The sequence below is a fragment of the Gorilla gorilla genome, chromosome 17, assembly GCF_029281585.2.
Source record: "Gorilla gorilla gorilla isolate KB3781 chromosome 17, NHGRI_mGorGor1-v2.1_pri, whole genome shotgun sequence".
Taxonomy (NCBI): Eukaryota; Metazoa; Chordata; class Mammalia; order Primates; family Hominidae; genus Gorilla; species Gorilla gorilla.
Window position 1 is genome coordinate 50,163,274 of NC_073241.2, and position 18,475 is coordinate 50,181,748.

The following is an 18,475-nucleotide window of genomic DNA, read 5'->3' on the forward strand; positions in this document are numbered from 1 at the left end:
CATCTCTACTAAAAATACAAAAGTTAGCTGGGCGTGGTGGTGGGCGCCTGTAATCCCAGCTCAGGCAGGAGAATTGCTTTAACCCGGGAGGCAGAGGTTGCAGCGAGCCGAGATCGCGCCACTGCACTCTAGCCTGGGCAATAAGAGTGAGACTCTGTCTCAAAAAAAAAAGAGAGAGAGAGAAAAATCAATTGTATTTTTACATTCTAGCCATGAACACTGGAAATATTTTTTAATATTATTTTAAGCAGCGAACAAATGTTAAGTTCCAATAATTTAAGAGAAGTCATGCAAGGGCTGGGCACAGTGACTCACACCTGTTAATCCCAGCACTTTGGTAGGCCAAGGCAGGAGGATCGCTTGAGCCCTGGAGTTCAAGACCAGCCTGGGCAACATAGTGACACCCCCATTTCTACAAAAAATAATTAAAATTAATTAATTAACTGGGCATGGTAACACCCGCCTGTGGTCCCAGCTACTTGGAAGGCTGAGATGGAAGGATTGCTTGAGGCTGGGAGTTTAAAGCTGCAGCAAGCCGTGACCATGCCACTGTGCTCCGGCATACGTGAGAGTGAGACCCTGTCTCAAAAAAAAAAAAAACCACTCATGCAAAACCTCTATGTTTAAAAACTACAACTCTGCTAAGAAAAAAACAGAGACCTAAATAAATAAGGAAGTACATCATATTCAGGGATTTTAATACTCAATATTGTTAAGATGTTTATTCTCCCCAAATTGAGCTACAGATTCAATGTAATCTCAAACAAAATCTCAAAGAGGAGAAAGTTGGAGAGCATAAGAACATATACTATCTTATTTCAAGACTCTTTTTTTGGAGACGGAGTCTCGCTCTGTTGCCAGGCTGGAGTGCAGTGGCACAATCTCGGCTCACTGCAATCTCCGCCTCCCAGGTTCAAGCGATTCTCCTGCCTCCTGCCTCTGCCTCCCGCCTCAGCCTCCCACCTCAGCCTCCCGAGTAGCTAGGATTACAGGCGTGCACCACCACACCCAGCTAATTTTTTTTTCAAGGCTTTTATTATAAAGCTTTATAATCAAAACCATTTGGTACTAGTGTAACTTTAATCTACTAGATCAATGAAACAAAAACCCAAAAACAAACCTATAACTAGTTTTCAAGAAAGAGCCCAACACAAGTCAATGGGAAAAGGCAAGTATTTTCAACAGATAGTGCTGGAACAACTGGATATACACATGAAAAAAAGTCATCTGGAATGTATTTTGGTATCATAATGAGGTTACTGCATTATAATAAACATTCATAAGATAATACTTACATTTTTTATTTTGATGTTTCCCCAATCATCATCCTGTTTCAAAGACAAACAAAAGACATTTAACCACCACTGTACAAGCTGAACACAATCTAATAATCAATTTATTTTAATCTACTTCAAAACAGAATAAAATTTATCCTATATGCAGATTTTATTTAAAATTATGGCAATTAAAAAATTTTTTTTTGGCCAGGCACAGTGGCTCACGCCTGTAATCCCAGCACTTTGGGAGGCTGAGGCAGGCAAATCACCTGCGGTCAGGAGTTCGAAACCAGCCTGACCAATATAAAGAAACTCCATCACTACTAAAAATACAAAAAGTAGCTGAGCATGGTGGTGCACACCTGTAATTCCAGCTACTCGGGAGGCTGAGACAAGATAATTGCTTGAACCCAGGAGGCGGAGGTTACAGTGAGCCGAGATCTCACCACTGCACTCCAGCCTGGGCAACAGAACAAGGCTCCATCTCAAAAAAAAAAAAAAATTTTTTTAAACACAAGTGGTACTAAAGCCAGGGTTTCAAATAATTTGCTTCAACTGCATAAGGTAACACAATACAAAAGGCAGTAACCTGTATTTACAGCATCAAATACTAAAAAACACATAAGTATAAAAAAATACTTTTAGCAAGTACTAAAAAACACTTGACTAATGACAAATGATAGATCCTATTTTTTGGATGTTTGGAACCAGCAGAGCTAATAAATAACGAGCTTACATGGCAAGAATGAAGAGTTAATGTCTATAACGCATCTATAAAGCAAGTATATACTTTCCTTTCAATATGTTGAATAAAAATCAAGAATGTTTTTTTTTAAATGCATGATTAGTCCAGAGTAATATTTTAACTTACTACAGCTAGGCCTTTCCCCTCATAGGATAAAGTCGATTCTATATTACTCCCTTTTATAGAAGGTATCGGGTACCCAATATGCTTGTCTACCCTTCATTGGTGACACTAATTATCTCTTTTATCTGCTTTAAAATGGAACGGTAACTTCCTAAAGGCCCTTCTCAATTTAAGGGCTATGACTGCTAAACATAACGAATGATAACTATAAATGCCCCCTAAGATCACTTACCCAAGGTCACACAAAACTGGGAAGTGAACACAGATCTGCTTGATGTATAAATCATATGCTCTTTTGGTGCCTTACTATGTTACTTAAACCTCTTTGACACTCATTTATAAAATTTCCTCATATATAAGATATGGATAACATACAGCTGAGAATTAAAGAAAATATAATAAAAGCCTGACATAAAATAAGTACTCAATAAATGGTAACTATTAGCAGTCACAGTTTCATTTAATTCGCATACTTCTATAATTCTCGACAGCATACCACTAGTACAGTGTTCAGCATAAATTAGGATATGAAGTTCACTAAAGGCCAAAGGTTCATATTGTACCTTCGGGGGTAAACAAAGATTTTCCTCCAACGTGTGTTTTACTGCCCAGTGGGGGTAGCCAGTCTTTATCTCTAAAGTTAACTATAGATCTTTAGCATTTTATTTAACCCTTGAAGGAAGTATTTTTTAAAACTATACTTATATTATTAAAAATAATAGAGGCCGGGTGTGGTGGCTCACGCCTGTAATCCCAGCACTTTGGGAGGCCGGAGGCAGGCAGATCACTTGAGGTCAGGAGTTCGAGACCAGCGCCAACATGGTAAAACACTGTCTCTACCAAAAATACAAACATTTGTCATGCATGGTGGTGGTGACCTGTTATCCCAGCTATTCGGGAGACTGAGGCAGGACAATCACTTGAGCCCAGGAGGCGGTGGTTGCAGTGAGCCGAGATGGCGCCACTGCACTCCAGCCCCTGAGTGACAAAGGGAGACTCAATCCCAAAAATAATAATAATAATAATAATAGATATCTTCTTGTCTTTTCTGCAGTCCTTCATCAATGATGCTGGCAGGGATGGATTCTTAACTGTGGTCACTGAGATCATTCCAAAGGAAGTAAAGAAAAAAATTAGGTTTCTTCTCTTTTTAAACAAAAATTTTTTCCTCCCATCTCCAGGTACGAGTTAGGTAACAATTACTGTTTAGAAAAAAGGGGGCTGGGTGCAGTGGCTCACGCCTGTAACCCCAGCTCTCTGGGAGGCCAAGGTGGGCAGATCACTTGAGGTCAGGAGTTCAAGACCAGACTGGCCAACACGGTGAAACCCCATCTCTACTAAAAATACAAAAATTAGCCGGGCATGGTGGTAGACACCTGTAATCCCAGCTACTCAGGGGGCTGAGGCATAAGAATCGCTTGAACCCAGGAGGCGGAGGTTGCAGTGAGCCAAGATAGCACCACTGCACTCCAGCACAGGCAACAGAGCAAGACTCGTCTCAAAAAAAAAAAGAAAAAGAAAAACAGCTCTTCGTTAATGGGTAGGATGCAATAAAGGCCAAAAAAAAAAATGAACAGTTTTCCAGAACCAGGGCTTTGGTAAAAATGCTGAAGTGCTTTGAATTTCAACATACAAATGCATGTACAAAATTACATTCTGTAGTAGTTTTTTTAAGAAAACAAACCTATCTGTATTGTTCCATATTTTTAAACTGAGATAAAATTTTCCAACCTCATTAGAGAAAATTACTAAGGAAATATTAATTGGTTTCATTTTAGTCTAAACAAAATAAAACTAATACTTTTAATACATCCTCATAGGAAAAAAAAATTCACACAATACAGATAACTGTAAAGTGTTCTACTCTCCTGACCCACAGAGGTATCTGGTAATACAACACATTTTAAAATAAAATTTAAATGATGCTTTTAGAACAAAGTCATGTCCTTTGCAGCAACATGGATGGAGCTGGAGATCATTACCTGCTAGTTCCCTAGTAAACTAATGCAGGAACAGAAAAGCAAACTGCATGTTCTCTTCTGTAAGTGGGAGCTAAATAATGAGAACACACAGACACATAGAGAGGAACAAAAGACACTGGAGCTTACTTGAGGGTGGAGAGTGGGAGGAGGAAGAGGATCTAAAAAAAAAAAAACTACCTATCGGGTACTATGCTTAGTACCTGGGTGATGAAATCCGTACATCGAAACCCTGCGACACGAGTTTACCTATATAACAAACCTGCATATGTATCTCAGAACCTAAAAGTTAAAAATAAATAAAAGTAAAAAGTTTTAAAACGATGTTTTTATAATACCATATAGTGTTGTCAAACAGCTACAATATTTCTCCCTTACTCTAACAGGCATAAGACAGTTTTAACCCCATAGCTGACATACTCTCATCATATAAAAAAAGCACTTCAAATGCTACATTAAAATTAAGTAATTTTCTGGCGTTATTTTTCAAAAAGTATACAATAATAGTAATGTGATGAAAATTTGGACTACATTTTACCTTTAGCGTTCCTCCTTTCACCATAACTTTCTGTCTGGCAGGCTGGACTCCAGTCAACGCAAACAGCTGAGCCTTGAATACCATTGGAGGTTCATCTGTATTCAATTCTACACCTTCAAATTTCTCCTTTCCCCATTTTACAGTAACTGCAAACAAAATCACAATTTTTTAATTAAAAAATAACAAGACAAGATTTACAGACCCTTAGAAGATTACCAATTAGGCAGTTATCAAGAGTCAAAACATGTCATTCATCTTTCTATGCCCATAACACTTACCTAATCAAGAGCAGCATGCACGCAGTAGGTGCTGAATAAAATTTCACTGGATCAAACCTGACTTCTCATTTCATAGTTAAAGAAACTGAGACTTCAGCGGGCTGGGCGTGGTGGCTCACGCCTGTAATCCCAGTACTTTGGGAGGTCCAGGCGGGCGGATCATGAGGTCAGGAGTTCGAGACCAGCCTGTCTCTAATAAAAATACAAAAATTAGCCAGGTGTGGTGGCACACGCCTGTAATCCCAGCTACTCAGGAGGCTGAGACAGGAGAATCGCTTGAACCTGGGAGGCGAAGGCTGCAGTGAGCCAAGATCGCGCCACTGCACTCCAGCCTGGGCGACAGTGCGAGACTCCATCTCAAAAAAAAAAAAAAAAGAAACTGAGACTTCAGAGAAGCAGACTGATTTGCTAATGTCATAAAATTGGTTAATAAACTTCCAAGTCTTCTGAATCCTACTCCAACAATATGATCATATTGAAACATTCCCCAAAATGATAAGTTTCGCAGCCCCCATGTGTTTAATTGAAGAATCATTCACATCAGCACACAGCATTGGAAAAAGAAGAGAGAGAGAGAGAAAGGTTAGATAGTTTAAGAGAAGAAGAAAAATTCCTGAGAGAATAAAGCACATCTAGAACAACTTAAGGAATACAGATTCTGAGTCATAAGAAATGTGGGAGAATTGAAAAGTGTCATTTCTGAACAAGGGGTGCTCAATTAAGAAAAAATCCAAAGACATATCTAAATCATTTAAAAATATATAGAAATCCCACTTCACAGCCATTAGAATGGCTATTCTTCTTAAAATTTAACAGAAAATAACAAGTGTTAGCAAAGATGTGGAGAAACTGGAACACTTGTACACTGCTGGGGGGAATAAAAGTAAACACAGAATTACCATATGATCCAGCAATTTCATTTCTGGGTATACCCAGAAGATCGGAAAGCAAGGACTCAAACAGATATTTGTACACCCATGTTTACAGCAGCATTATTCACAACAGCCGAAAAAGTGGGAGCAACTCAAATGTCCATCAACCGATTAATGGACAAAGAAAATGTGGTATATACATACAATGGAATATTATTCAACCGTAAAAAGGAAAGAAACTCTTATACATGCTGCAACATGGATGATTCCGGTTATATGAGATACCTAAAGTGGTCAAATTCACACACACAAAAAGAGAATGGTGTTTGCCAGAGGATGTGAATGAAGGTGACAGTTGCAAAACAGTGTGAATATATTTAATGCTACAGAACTGTATATGTAAAAATCATTAAAATGGTAAACTTTATTACATATATTTTACCACAATAAAAAAATTTCAATCAGCCTCATAAAATAGCTAACTTTTGAAATATATATTTTTAAAACCCAAGGATATATATTGTTTCCACTGAAAATTTTATACCTTCTCAAAAATAACGACCTCACAACTGTTAATTGCTTTCTAACTCCTGAAATCAGAATTTGAAAACCTCACTCAGACACCAAATCCCAATTCTATCATCAGTTCAATTAATATGTTGAGTATTCATTTAATGACAAGCCCGGTACAAAGCATTGGGAAGACTCTCCATAAACTTATAGCCTAATGGGGGGGGTGGGAGGAAGTTAGAGTAATTAACTATGTAAGTATTATAAAGGCTACAGCAACAAAGTGGAATGCTTCATAAATGAGGAAAGATTTCCTGGATGAAGTGTTAACTTCTGAGTTATCACTATCAATTTTGAATCTCAAGAAAAGATTAGGTGTTAGTCAGAGACTAGGAGAGGACAGAAGAATTCCCAGAAAAGAAGGAAAACATTCCACAGCATAAAGCAGCACGGTGTGTTCTAAGATGTAAGTAATTCATTACCAGAGTGAAGGGAAAGCAGCAGTAGATGAAACTGGAAGCTGGCTAAGGATCAAATTATGGAAGATAAGTCATCCTAAAACATACATTAAGAGGCCGGGAATGGTGGCTCATGCCTGTAATCCCAGCACTTTGGAAGGCCAAGGCAGGTGGATCACCTGAGGTCAGGGGTTTGAGACCAGCCTGGCCAATACGGTGAAACCTCGTTTCTACTAAAAATACAAAAATGAGCTAGGCATGGTGGCAGGCGCCTGTAATTCCAGCTACTCGCGGGACTGAGGCAGGAGAATCGCTTGAAACCAGGAGGTGGAGATTGCAGTGAGCCAAGATCGCGCCACTGCACTCCAGACTGGGCAACAAGAGCAAAACTTGGTCTCAAAAAATAAAAAAATAAATAAAATAAAATATGTAAAGGCTTTATGTTGTAGGCAATGTGTAATTCCTGAAAGGCTGTCATAAAGGCCACTTTAGTCTGGTTTGAATACTATTAGATCACTTGCAGCAGCAGAGAAATCAGGCTTGAAGAAGGCATACTGTAATCACTAAAATAAACTAGAAGCATATTACAATAGTACAAGCTAAAGATGCTACAGGATTAAACCAAAACAGTACTAGAAGTAAAGGAGAGGAACCTACCTGAAATTTATTGCGCTATTGCCATGAGCAAGTTACTTAAAACTTTTTGCTTATGCTTACAAGAGGAATTATACCAGTATCACAGGATTATGTTGAAAATTAAAACAAAGCAATATGTACAAAACCCTAACTCTATAAGAGGCACAGCTGTGTGTTTATTTTTAGAGACGGGGGTCTTGCTCTGTCACCCAGGCTGGAGTGCAGTGGCGTGATCACAGATCACAGTACCCTCTAACTCCTTGGCTCAAGTGATCCTCCCAACTCAGCTTCCCGAGTAGCTGGGATTAAAAGCATACATCATGGCCCCTGGCTTTAATTTTTAACTGCACTTATCCTTAACCATTTAATAATCTAGATATGTAATTTTCTTTTTTTCTTTTCTTGAGACCCAGTTTCGCTTTTTTCACCCAGACTGAAGTGCAATGGCGCGATCTTGGCTCACTACAACCTCCGCTTCACAGGTTCAGGCGATTCTCCTGCCTCAGCCTCCCCAGTAGCTGGGATTACAGGCACCTACCACCATTCTCGACTGATTTTTTGTATTTTTAGTAGAGACAGGGTTTCAACACGTTGGCCAGGCGGTCTCGAACTCCTGACCTCAAGTGATCCGCCCGCCTCGAGCCTCCCAAAGAGCTGGGATTACAGGCGTGAGCCACCGCGCTCAGACTAGATACTTAATTTTCTACTAAATCTTATGAAATAGTACTTAAAATGTTCTATTCATTTTAATATAGAGCTTTTTGCTGACCCTCAAAATACAGATTCTCAATATGGAGAGGTCAAAGGAAGGGACCTTAGAAATCTACTTGAGTTCCTTCATTTGGGGGATGAGGAAAAGATCTGATTAAATATTTAAGATAAAGCTCAAATTTTAAAAAAGAAACTCTGGTCAGCGCTGGCATTTTGAGGAAACAGAGGGGTTTTGTTTTATGTGTGTGAATCTACTGGTGTGTTTAAGTATTAGAATATTTCAAGAGCCATTCTACTGTTGTTATGGCTTTAGAAAGGGGTTGGGCAATCATTAAGAATTCGATTCAAGATTCTAGACCATCAAGAATCCACCTTGAGATCAAACAATACTCTTGATTCGTATCATGCTTTGTAAATGCTGAATCTTCAATAAAGGAACTGTAACAGAATAAACAGGGATGGTCAACGAATCACACACCTACAGCCAATTGGAGACACCACACATATTTTAGGTGCCATTTTGAATAAGGCTAGGGAGCAGCAAGGTCCATTCCCTAAGTAAAAGTGATCCCTGGCCAGTACCTTGGACTGTCAGCAAGCAAACAATACAAGCCCTTGTCAAACGCCAATCAAGAAATGACACCCCGGGGATATGTGTATTCATCTACTTCTGAAAGCTCACACCATGTTTCGGATACAGAAATCCAATGCAACGTCTGATGAAACGAAAACGAAGCAAAAAGGTTTACAATCTGCCTCGGGACAAAACTAAAACTGGTACCAAAGGGGCGGTCGAACAAAGGCAAGGGGCAAGAGAAGGGCGAAGGACGACGAAGGGCGGCGAACGCCGCTTGGCAACCCCAAGAAGGGTCGCTCCATCCCTCCCCTTCTTCCCCGCTCCCTTCCACGGCGACCACTGAGAAGCCCAAAGGAATCTCCCTGCACCTCCAGCCTGGCCCAGCGCCCCAGGACACACCCTCACTTTCACCGCACACCAGGGCAGCGTCAGAAACTATTCTGCAGAGTCACGACTTTGAGAGGCTTCCCCATCTCCACTCCCCCCACCCATCGGTGGCTCAGGGGGACGGCGCTCCCCTGCCACGCAGGGCTCCGACCCAGCCGGGAGAGGGGACGGTGCCTGGGTCATCTCCGCGCCGCCGGCCCCGCGCACCCCACCCCGGCTCCTCCCAGTCCATGCCGGGTGCCCGCCCGTGCAGGCCAGGCCTACGCGGAGGCCTAGCGCCGGTCAGGTGTGCTGCGCGCGAGGCCAGGACAGGGCTCACCGGAGTAGAGCGGCATGGCGGGGCGCGGCGGGAGGCGGCGGCGCAGGAGAGCCGGGCCTGACAAGGGCGGCAAAGGGACGGGGACCAGAAGCAGCTGCGGCGGCGGCCGAGGCGGAGGCGCGGTGGTGGCGGCGGCTTCGGTGCGACGAGTCTCATTCAAACCGGCCACTGGCGATGACGCAGCAACACGCAGAACACCCGTGCAGATCCGGAGCGACTGCAGCGAGGAGACTGGGCGGCAGGACCGGGGCGGGGCCTAGAGGTGGCGAGAGGAGGGAGGAGGGGGAAGGCGGTGGAGGGGTGGCGGGAAGGAAGGAAGGAGCAAGTGAGGGACGGGCGCGGGGCCCCATCCACCGCAGCAGGTGCGCGCCTGCGCACTGCCGCCCATCGCCCTGCACGCACTGGCCACGTGGTCTTGGCGCGGCCCAGCCCTGCGGCAGATGAAGTGGGAACTTGGTATCCCACCTGCTGTCTGAGGCTGAGGCGGGAGAATCGCTTGAGCCCAGGAGGTCGAGGCTGCAGTGAGCTGTGATCGTGCCACTGCACTCCAGCCTGGGCGACAGAGCGAGACCCTGCCTCAAAATAAAATAAATAAAATTAGTGGTTGTAAAGCCAGAGGTGTTTTGAAACCCAGCTGTTACTAGCTAGCTGTATGATGTCTGCAAACCTCAGTTTTCTTTTCACCCACACCTCATTTTATTGCGTTCTATATATATATATATTTATATATTTATATATATTTATATATTTATATATACGTATATATATTTATATATGTATATATTTATATATACATATATATAAATTGAAGTTTTGTGGCAACCCTGGGTTAGCAAGTCCATCAGTTCTGTTTTTCTAACAGCATGTGCTCACTTCGTGTCTCTGTGTCACATTTTGGTAATTCTCACAATATTTTGAACTTTTTAAATACTATTATATCTGTTCCAGTGATCTATGATTAGGGATCTTTGATGTTACTATTTTAATTGTTTTGGGGTGCCACTAACCACCCCCGTGTAAAACAGCTAACTCCAATGTTTTGTGTATTCTGACTGCTCTGGCAACAAGTCTTTTCCCACAAGGGTTCAAGGCTTGAGTTCAGGACACAACTGCAGGTGTGGTGGAAATAGCAAGAGAACTAGAATTAGAAGTGGAGCCCACAGATGTGACTGAATTGCTGCAATCTCAAGACAAAGCTTTAATGGGCAAGGAGTCACTTCTTATGGATAAGCAAAGAAAGTGGTTTCTTGAGATGGAAACTACTCCTGGTGAAGACGCTGTGAACACTGTTGAATGACAACAAAGGATTTAGAATATTCCATAAACTATGGAACTGTTGATAAAACAGCAGCAGAATTTGACAGGATTGACTCTAATTTTGAAAGAAATTCAAATTTGAAAGTTCTTCTGTGGGTAAAAGGCTGAACAGCACTGCATGTCACAGGGAAAACTTTCATGAAAGGAAGAGTCAATCGATGTGGCAGATTTCATTATTGTCTTATTTTAAGAAATTGCCACAGCTACCCCAAACTTTAGCATCCACCGCTCTGATCAGTCAGCAGCCATCAACATTAAGGCAAGCCCTCTGCCAGCAAAAAGATGATGATTCACTGATAGCTCCGATGATCCTTAGCATTTTTTAGCAGTAAAGTTTTGTTTGTTTGTTTGTTTGTTTTGAGACAGGGTCTCACTCTGTCACCCAGGCTTGAGTGCAGTGACGCAATTACGGCTCAATGCAGCCTCAACCTCCCAGCTCAAGCTATCCTCTCACCTCAACCTCCTGAGTAACTGGGACCACACACGGCTAATTTTTTTTGTATGTTTTGTAAAGACGGGATTTTGCCATGTTGCCCTGGCTGGTGTTGAACTCCTGGTCTCAAGCAATCTGCCCACCTAGGCCTCCCAAAGTGCTGGGATAACAGGCATAAGCCACTGCACCCAGCCTTGACACTAAATAGACTACAGTATAGTAGAAACATAACTTTTATATGCACTGGGAAACCAAAACCTTTGTGTGACTCATTTTATTACAATATCAGCAATATTGCAGTGGTCTGGAACTAAACTAGCAATGTGTTCAAGCTGTGCATGTAAAATGGAGATACATCTCAGGATTGTTATAAGGACTAAATAAGATTATGTATAGAAGATTCTTAGCACAGTGCATTGCACATGTGCTATGATACCTATTTTATATTACACAGTAAAACTTCAAAGGGATTTTGCAGGGTATGTTAGAATAGCAGGCTATGGATAGCTTTATTTTCTATTTTTTTTATGTTCAGTAATATATTTCTATAACATACATATTTAAAAATGTATTGCATAGATTGCCCGGGCACCATGGCTTACGCCTGTCATCCCAGCACTTTGGGAGGCCAAGGCAGGTGGATCACTTGAGCTCAGGAGTTCCAGACTAGCCTGGGCAATGAAGTGAGACCCCCATTTCTACAAAAAATTTAAAACTTAGCTAGGTGTGGTGGTGCACTCCTGCAGTCCCAGCTACTCGGGAGGCTGAGATGGGAGGGTAGCTTGAACCTGGGAGGCAGAGGTTCCAGTAGCCAAGATTGCACCACTACACTCCAGCCTGGGTGACAAAGCAAGACTCTGTCTCAAAAAAACAAAACAAAACCAAATAAAAATGTATAGATCATCTGTGGAAAAATCTGTGCTGCCCTTTGTTGAAGCTGACAGTAAAGGAGGCCTAAAGATTGAGAGATTCAGAGGCAAAAATCATCATCCTGTCTGCTACACTCACATTGCAGCCTGCGCTTTTTTGTTGTTGTTGTTTCTTTTTCTTTTTGAGAGAGAGCCTTGCTCTGTCGCCCAGGCTGGAGTGTAGTGATGCAATCTTGGCTCACTGCAACCTCCGCCTCCCAGGCTCAAGTGATCGTCATGCCTCAGTCTCCTGAGGAGCAGGGATTACAGGTGTGTACCACCACGCCTGACTAATTTTTGTGTTTTCAGTAGAGATGGGGTTTCCGCTGTGTTGACCAGGCTGGTCTCAAACTCCTGGCCTCAAGCTATCCGCCCACGGCCTCCCAAACTTCTGGGATTACAGGCGTGAGCCACCATGCCCGGCCAGCTTTTTCTTTAGTAACTCTCATCACACTTCTATTTTTTTAATGTCTGTATTCCCCCAAGTACACTATAAACAGGAATCGTGGCTATCTCGTAGGCACTCCGGAATTACTTGATGCTGTGAGAACTGGATGTGAAAGTTACCTATTTGAAGTTTATTCATCATGTAGATGACCAGGGAATCTTGTAGACCAAGTTTTGGTCCCTTTGGTACAACTAGCTTCTTCCAGCCTCTCTGAAGATCCGCAGACCTAAATTTAAGACAAATGGGGGCAGAGTGAGGAGGTGGAACCATGCTAGCAACTGAAAGGAAGCATAAAAAGAAATTTGCACAACTGGCCTTCCTAAACGTCAGAGTTAAAGATGACAGCGACCTCATCGCCGTGACACACATTGCTAAGCCCTGCCCTCCATGTGTTTAATGGATGGGATTTTCTTCTTAAGGCTGACTTCTTTAATGAATAAATTGGTAAGATCTTAACCTGCATGTTTATACATAAATAAGTTCTATAAAAAATGGCCAAATATCAGAAATGTTTTCACTTGGTGAATTACCTACAATTTATTGCTTAGAATGTACCCTCCTTCCTCATCTGGCCATGGGAAATCCTGTCCAACTTTAAAGTCTCCATTTAATGCTAACTTTTTCACATAAACTGAAAGCCTTCTTATACAATCACCCCTTTGTGTCAAATACTATTATGTTTTATTACGGCTGATTTAGTTTCCTATGAGTGCTGTAATGAATTATCACAAACCTAGTGGCTTAAAACAACGTAAGTTTATTATTATCTTACAGTTCTGGTGGTGAGAAGCCTGAGGCTGGTCTTAACATTAAGGTGTTGGCAGGACTGCATTCATTCTAGAGGCTCTGAGGGTGAATTCTTTTTTTTTTTTTTCTTTTTACACAGAGTCTCACTTTTTTGCCCAGACTGGAGTGCAGTGGCACCATCTCAGCTCACTGCAACCACCGCCTCCTGGGTTCAAGCGATTCTTGTGCCTCAGCCTCCCAAGTAGCTGGGATTACAGGCACGCACCACCACGCTAGCTAATTTTTGTATTTTTAGTAGAGACAGGGTTTTGCCATGTTGGCCAGGCTGGTCTCGAACTCCTGACCTCAGGCGATCCACCCGCCTCGGCATCCCAAAGTGCTGGGATTACAGGAGTGAGCCACCACCGCACCTGGCCTCTGAGGGTGGATCTATTCCTTACCCTTCCCAGATTCTAGATACTGTCCACATTCCTTGGCTCCTGGCTCCATTCCAGCCACAGCATCACTCCAACCCCTGCTTGAGTCGTCATAGCGCCTTCTCTGACTCTGACCTCTGCCTTCCTTTTAGAAGGTCCCTTGTGATTACATTAGCCCCAACTGGATAATTCCAGATACTGTTTTCATTTTAAGATCCTTAATCACATCAGCCAGTCCCTTTTGGAAGACAACCAAGATAATCATAGGTTCAGGAGATTAAAACATGGACATATTTGTAGAAGTATTATTCTGTCTACCAAGGACAGACAATAAATAATAAAACAAAACAACAAATATCACTACACCTTCTTAGAGCATCTAGTTTAATATTCCTATGTTTCTCTCTTCTCTCTCTACTAAATTATAAATTATAAGCCCTACCAGGTGTAGTGGTTCATGCCTGTGATCCCAGCTCTTTGGGAGGCCAAGCGGGGCAGATCACATGAGGTCAGGAGTCCGAGACTAGCCTGGCCAACAAGGTGAAATTCCAGCTCTACTAAAAATATAAAAAATTAGCCGGGTGTGGTGGCATGCGCCTCTAATCCCAGCTACTTGGGAGGCAGGGGCAGAAGAATCACTTGAACCCAGGAGGCAGAGGTTGCAGTGAGCCAAGATTGCGCCATTGCACTCCAGCCTGGGTGACAGAGCAAGACTCTGTCTAAAAAAATAAATAATAAATAATAAACTATAAGCCCTGCCTTAAATAATTTGGAATCCTGCCGGGCACAGTGGCTCATGCCTGTAATCCCGACACTTTGGGAGGCCGAGGCGGGCGAATTACTTGAGGTCAGGAGTTCGAGACCAGCTTGGCCAATGTGGTGAAACTCCGTCTCTAAAAATACAAAACTTAGCTGGGCATCGTGCCGGGCACCTGTAGTCCCAGCTACTCGGGAGGCTGAGGCAAGAGAATCACTTGAACCTGGGAGGCGGAGGATGCAGTGAGCTGAGATCACACCATTGCACTCCAGCTTGGGCAACACAGCAAGACTCTGTCTCAAAAAAATTAATATAATAATAATTTTGGATCCTACACACACATATACACACCATATGCATACGCGCGCGCGCGCACACACACACACACACACACACACACACACACACACATTCTATAACCTAGAACGGTAGTTTGCCTAAAAAGGTTTTCAATAAGTATTTCCTGGCCAAGTATGGTGGCTCATGCCTGTAATCCCAGTGCTTTGTGAGGCCAAGGCAGGAGGATAGCTTGAAGCCAGGAGTTTGAGACCAGTCTAAGTAACAGAGACTTTGTCTCTACAAAAAAAAAAAAAAAATTAAAAACAGTAGCTAGGCAGGGTGGCTTGCCCCTGTAGTCCTAGCTATTTGGGAGGCTGACGCAGAAGGATCACTTGAGCCCAGAAGTTCATGGCTGCAGTGACCCAAGATTGCACCACTGCACTCCAGCCTGGGCAACAGAGTGTGAGACCCAGTCTCCTAAAAGATTTTTTTAAAAGTATTTCCTAAATGAATTCATAACCTAGTTTTGGGTCAACAGATGATGCAAATTATATTAGGTGAATGCTATGCTGCTGTGGCAAAGGTGCCTCAAGATTAAGTTGCTTATTTATTTATTTATTTATTTATTTATTTATTTATTTATTTATGAGACAGAGTTTTCGCTCTTGTTGCCCAGGCTGGAGTGCGATGGTGTGATCTCGGCTCTCCGCAAACTCTGTCTCCCGGGTTCAAGTGATTCTCCTGTCTCAGTCTCCTGAGTAGCTGGGATTACAGGCATGTGACACCACTCCTGGCTAATTTTGTATTTTTAGTAGAGATGGGGTTTCTCCATGTTGGTCAGACTGGTCTCAAACTCCTCACCTCAAGTGATCTGCCCACCTTGGCCTCCCAAAATGCTGGGATTACAGGGGTTAGCCACTGTGCCCAGCCAGATTCAGTTGCTTATTGAAGATAGAAAGTTATGCAGGAGCCACGGAAGTGCAAGTACTTGCATTATGAGGTTGTTTATGGACCAACATTCCATCTGTAAAGCTCCTCTGCTACCCGCTAGAGCAGTGCTTCTTGAAGGTGAATGTGAACATGTATCACCTGGGATCTTGTTAAAATGCAGATTCTGATTTCCTGGGTCTTGAGTGGAGTCTAAGATACTAACAAGCTCTCAGGAAACAATAATACTCAGTCTGAAGTATAATACTCAGTCTCAAGTACTTACTACTTGAGTAGTAAGCTGTGAAGGGGCTTGTCTTTTACTTGGTTGAAGATGGGTTGCAGGATCCAAGTTTCAGCCCCTAAGAAGAAGAAATAGAAGACAAAAAGGGTACAAGGCAGCAATTTCATTTTAAGCAAGAGGAATGTGAGGGATGTCCCCAGATCACTCCCATTCACATTTCACTGGTGAAAACAGTTATGTGACCATGCCTGGCTACGTGCAAGTCTGGGAAATATAGTCTCTAACCTGTCACAGGTATACACTTCCTAATCCTATTACAATGCAAGAAGGACAGAATGGATTTTGATGAAAAACCAGCAGTCTCTGCCATGCAGATGGTGGTTTCTTTTGTCAATAATCTTCAAGCTTATAAAGTTTTCCTAAAACAAGTGATCAAACTCCTGGTGATTTAGTTTTCTCGACTGTAATATGAAAATGATCATATCTGTCCCTGGACCCTCTTAGAGTTGTAAGGTATAAATGCTAGTTGAGAGCATATATGTCAGGAATAATTATCAGATAGAGCTAAACCACAACAGAACAAATAGCAGAGGCACTCATCTGTTTATATATCTACATATGAGTAGGCTAAGTTCTAGGCTAAGTTCAATTCCCAAAGTTTGCATTATTAAAGCCAAAACAGAAATATATGATTTGCAATCCTCACTCTCAAAACATTTCTTTTAGAAACAAAAATCTCTACAGCTGGACATGAATAAACTGTCTGGCCTTATCCCTAATATTTCTTTACCTATATTACCTCAAATTCAATGATGCTTGGCCAGGCACAGTGGCTCACGCCTGTAAACTCAGCACTTTGGGAGGCCGAGGTGGAAGGATCACTTGAGGCAAGGGGTTCAAGACCAGCCTAGGCAACATAGCAAGACCTTGTCTCTACTTAAAAACAAAACAAAACAAAACAAAACAAAAAACCCGAGTTCGGTAATGCATGCTTGTAGTCCCAGCTACTCCGGAGGCTACAGTGGGAGGATCACTAAAGCCAGGAGGTTGAGGCTGCAGATAGCTCTGATTGCACCACTGCATTCCAGCCTGGGCAACATAGTAAGTCCCTGTCTCAAAAAAAAATTAAATGATGCTTGAAAATACTGTGCTTTCTTACCTTCCATTGTTTTCCCCACGCTACTACCTCGGAATGATCTTCCCAATTCCTCTCTACTTATTTCTCACCTCCATGATGCAAACCGTGAACTTTTCTCTGCTTATTTAAGCAATTGCTTTTTGTATCACTCAACATTTTATTACCATCTTTAAATATTTACTATCTTTTAACATTTAATATTTACTATCTTTGACATTAAACATTTAATATTTACTGTCTTTTTATGTGTATAGAGCAGTTATATTATCTTTCTTTTTTTTTTTTTTTTTTTTACTTGAGACAGGGTCTCACTCTGTCACTCAGGCTGGAATGAAGTGGCACGATCTCGGTTCACTGAAACCTCTGCCTCCCAGGTTCAAGAGATTTTCCCACCTCAGCCTCCTGAGTAGCTGGGATTGCAGGCACCCACCACCACACCTGGCACCACCACACCCGGCTAACTTTTTGTATTTTTAGTAGAGACGGGGTTCCACCATGTTGGCCAGGCTGGTCTCGAACTCCTGTTCTCAAGTGATCTGCTCGCCTCAGCCTCCCAAAGCACTGGGATTACAGGCGTGAGCCCTGGCAGTTATATTATCTTTCCATCTAGACTATGAATACTTCTTTGCAGCTCCTTCAATAATATTTGAGGAGTATTTCAATTAGAGGTCATATCACACTCTGAAGCACTTTAATAATTATCATTAGATTGCTATCTGTGTATTATCTGCTTCGTGTCCGGATAGTGCCTGCATCTATGCCGTTCATCTCTGTGTCTCCTAGGCCTGGCACAGACCCGGCATGGAGTAGGCATTCTATATATTTGGTGAATGAATGGGTTGAGGGTATTGGTAATAGGAATTCAGAGAATAAAGAAATTGAAGGGGGTGGGAAGCAGTTAGGGGCAGGAGGGTTCTAGAGAAATATAGAAAAAGCAAAACCTGGCTGGGCACAGTGGTTCACACCTAGAACCCCAGCACTTTGGGAGGCCAATGCAGGTGAATTGCTTGAGCTCAGGAATTGAAGACCAGCCTGGGCAACGTGACAAAACTCTATCTCTACAAAATTACAAAAAAGTAGTCAAGTGTGGTGGCGGGTGCCTGTAGTCCCAGCTACTCAGGAGGCTGAAGTGGGAGAACTGCTTGAGCCCAGGAGGCAGAGGTTGCAGTGAGCCAAGATCGGACCACTGCACTCCAGCCTGGAGACAGAGCAAGACTCGGTTAAAAAAAAAAAAAAAAGAAGAAGAAGGAGGAGGAGGAGGAGAAGAAAGTGGCTCACACCTGTAATCCTAGCACTTTGAGAGGCTGAGGTGGAAGGATCAGTTGAGCCCAGAAGCACAATACAAGCCTGGCCAACATGGGAAAGCCCCGTCTTTACAAAAAATAAAAAATCAGCTGGGTTTGGTGGTGCACACCTGTAGTTGCAGCTACTCTGGAGGCTGAAGTGGGAGG

At 42.5% G+C, this 18,475-nt stretch overlaps 1 protein-coding gene across 3 annotated transcripts in view; it reads right to left on the bottom strand.

Moving 5' to 3' along the window:
• Positions 1-9,825, bottom strand: part of USP14 (ubiquitin specific peptidase 14) — a 54,255-nt gene extending 44,430 nt beyond the window's left edge. Inside the window, exons 1-3 of one of the 3 annotated variants that reach the window (XM_031003598.3) lie at positions 9,411-9,825; positions 4,663-4,808; positions 1,296-1,328 (exon numbers count right to left, since the gene is read on the bottom strand). In XM_031003598.3, the coding sequence (XP_030859458.1) occupies positions 1,296-1,328; positions 4,663-4,808; positions 9,411-9,426 (195 nt within the window). In that variant the 5' untranslated portion in view covers positions 9,427-9,825. Of the gene's footprint in view, positions 1-1,295; positions 1,329-4,662; positions 4,809-4,940; positions 5,113-9,410 lie in introns of those variants that run through there. The other 2 variants (XM_055368616.2, XM_063699341.1) reach the window with 2 other exon arrangements.
• Between the last annotated feature and the right edge of the window lie 8,650 nt (positions 9,826-18,475).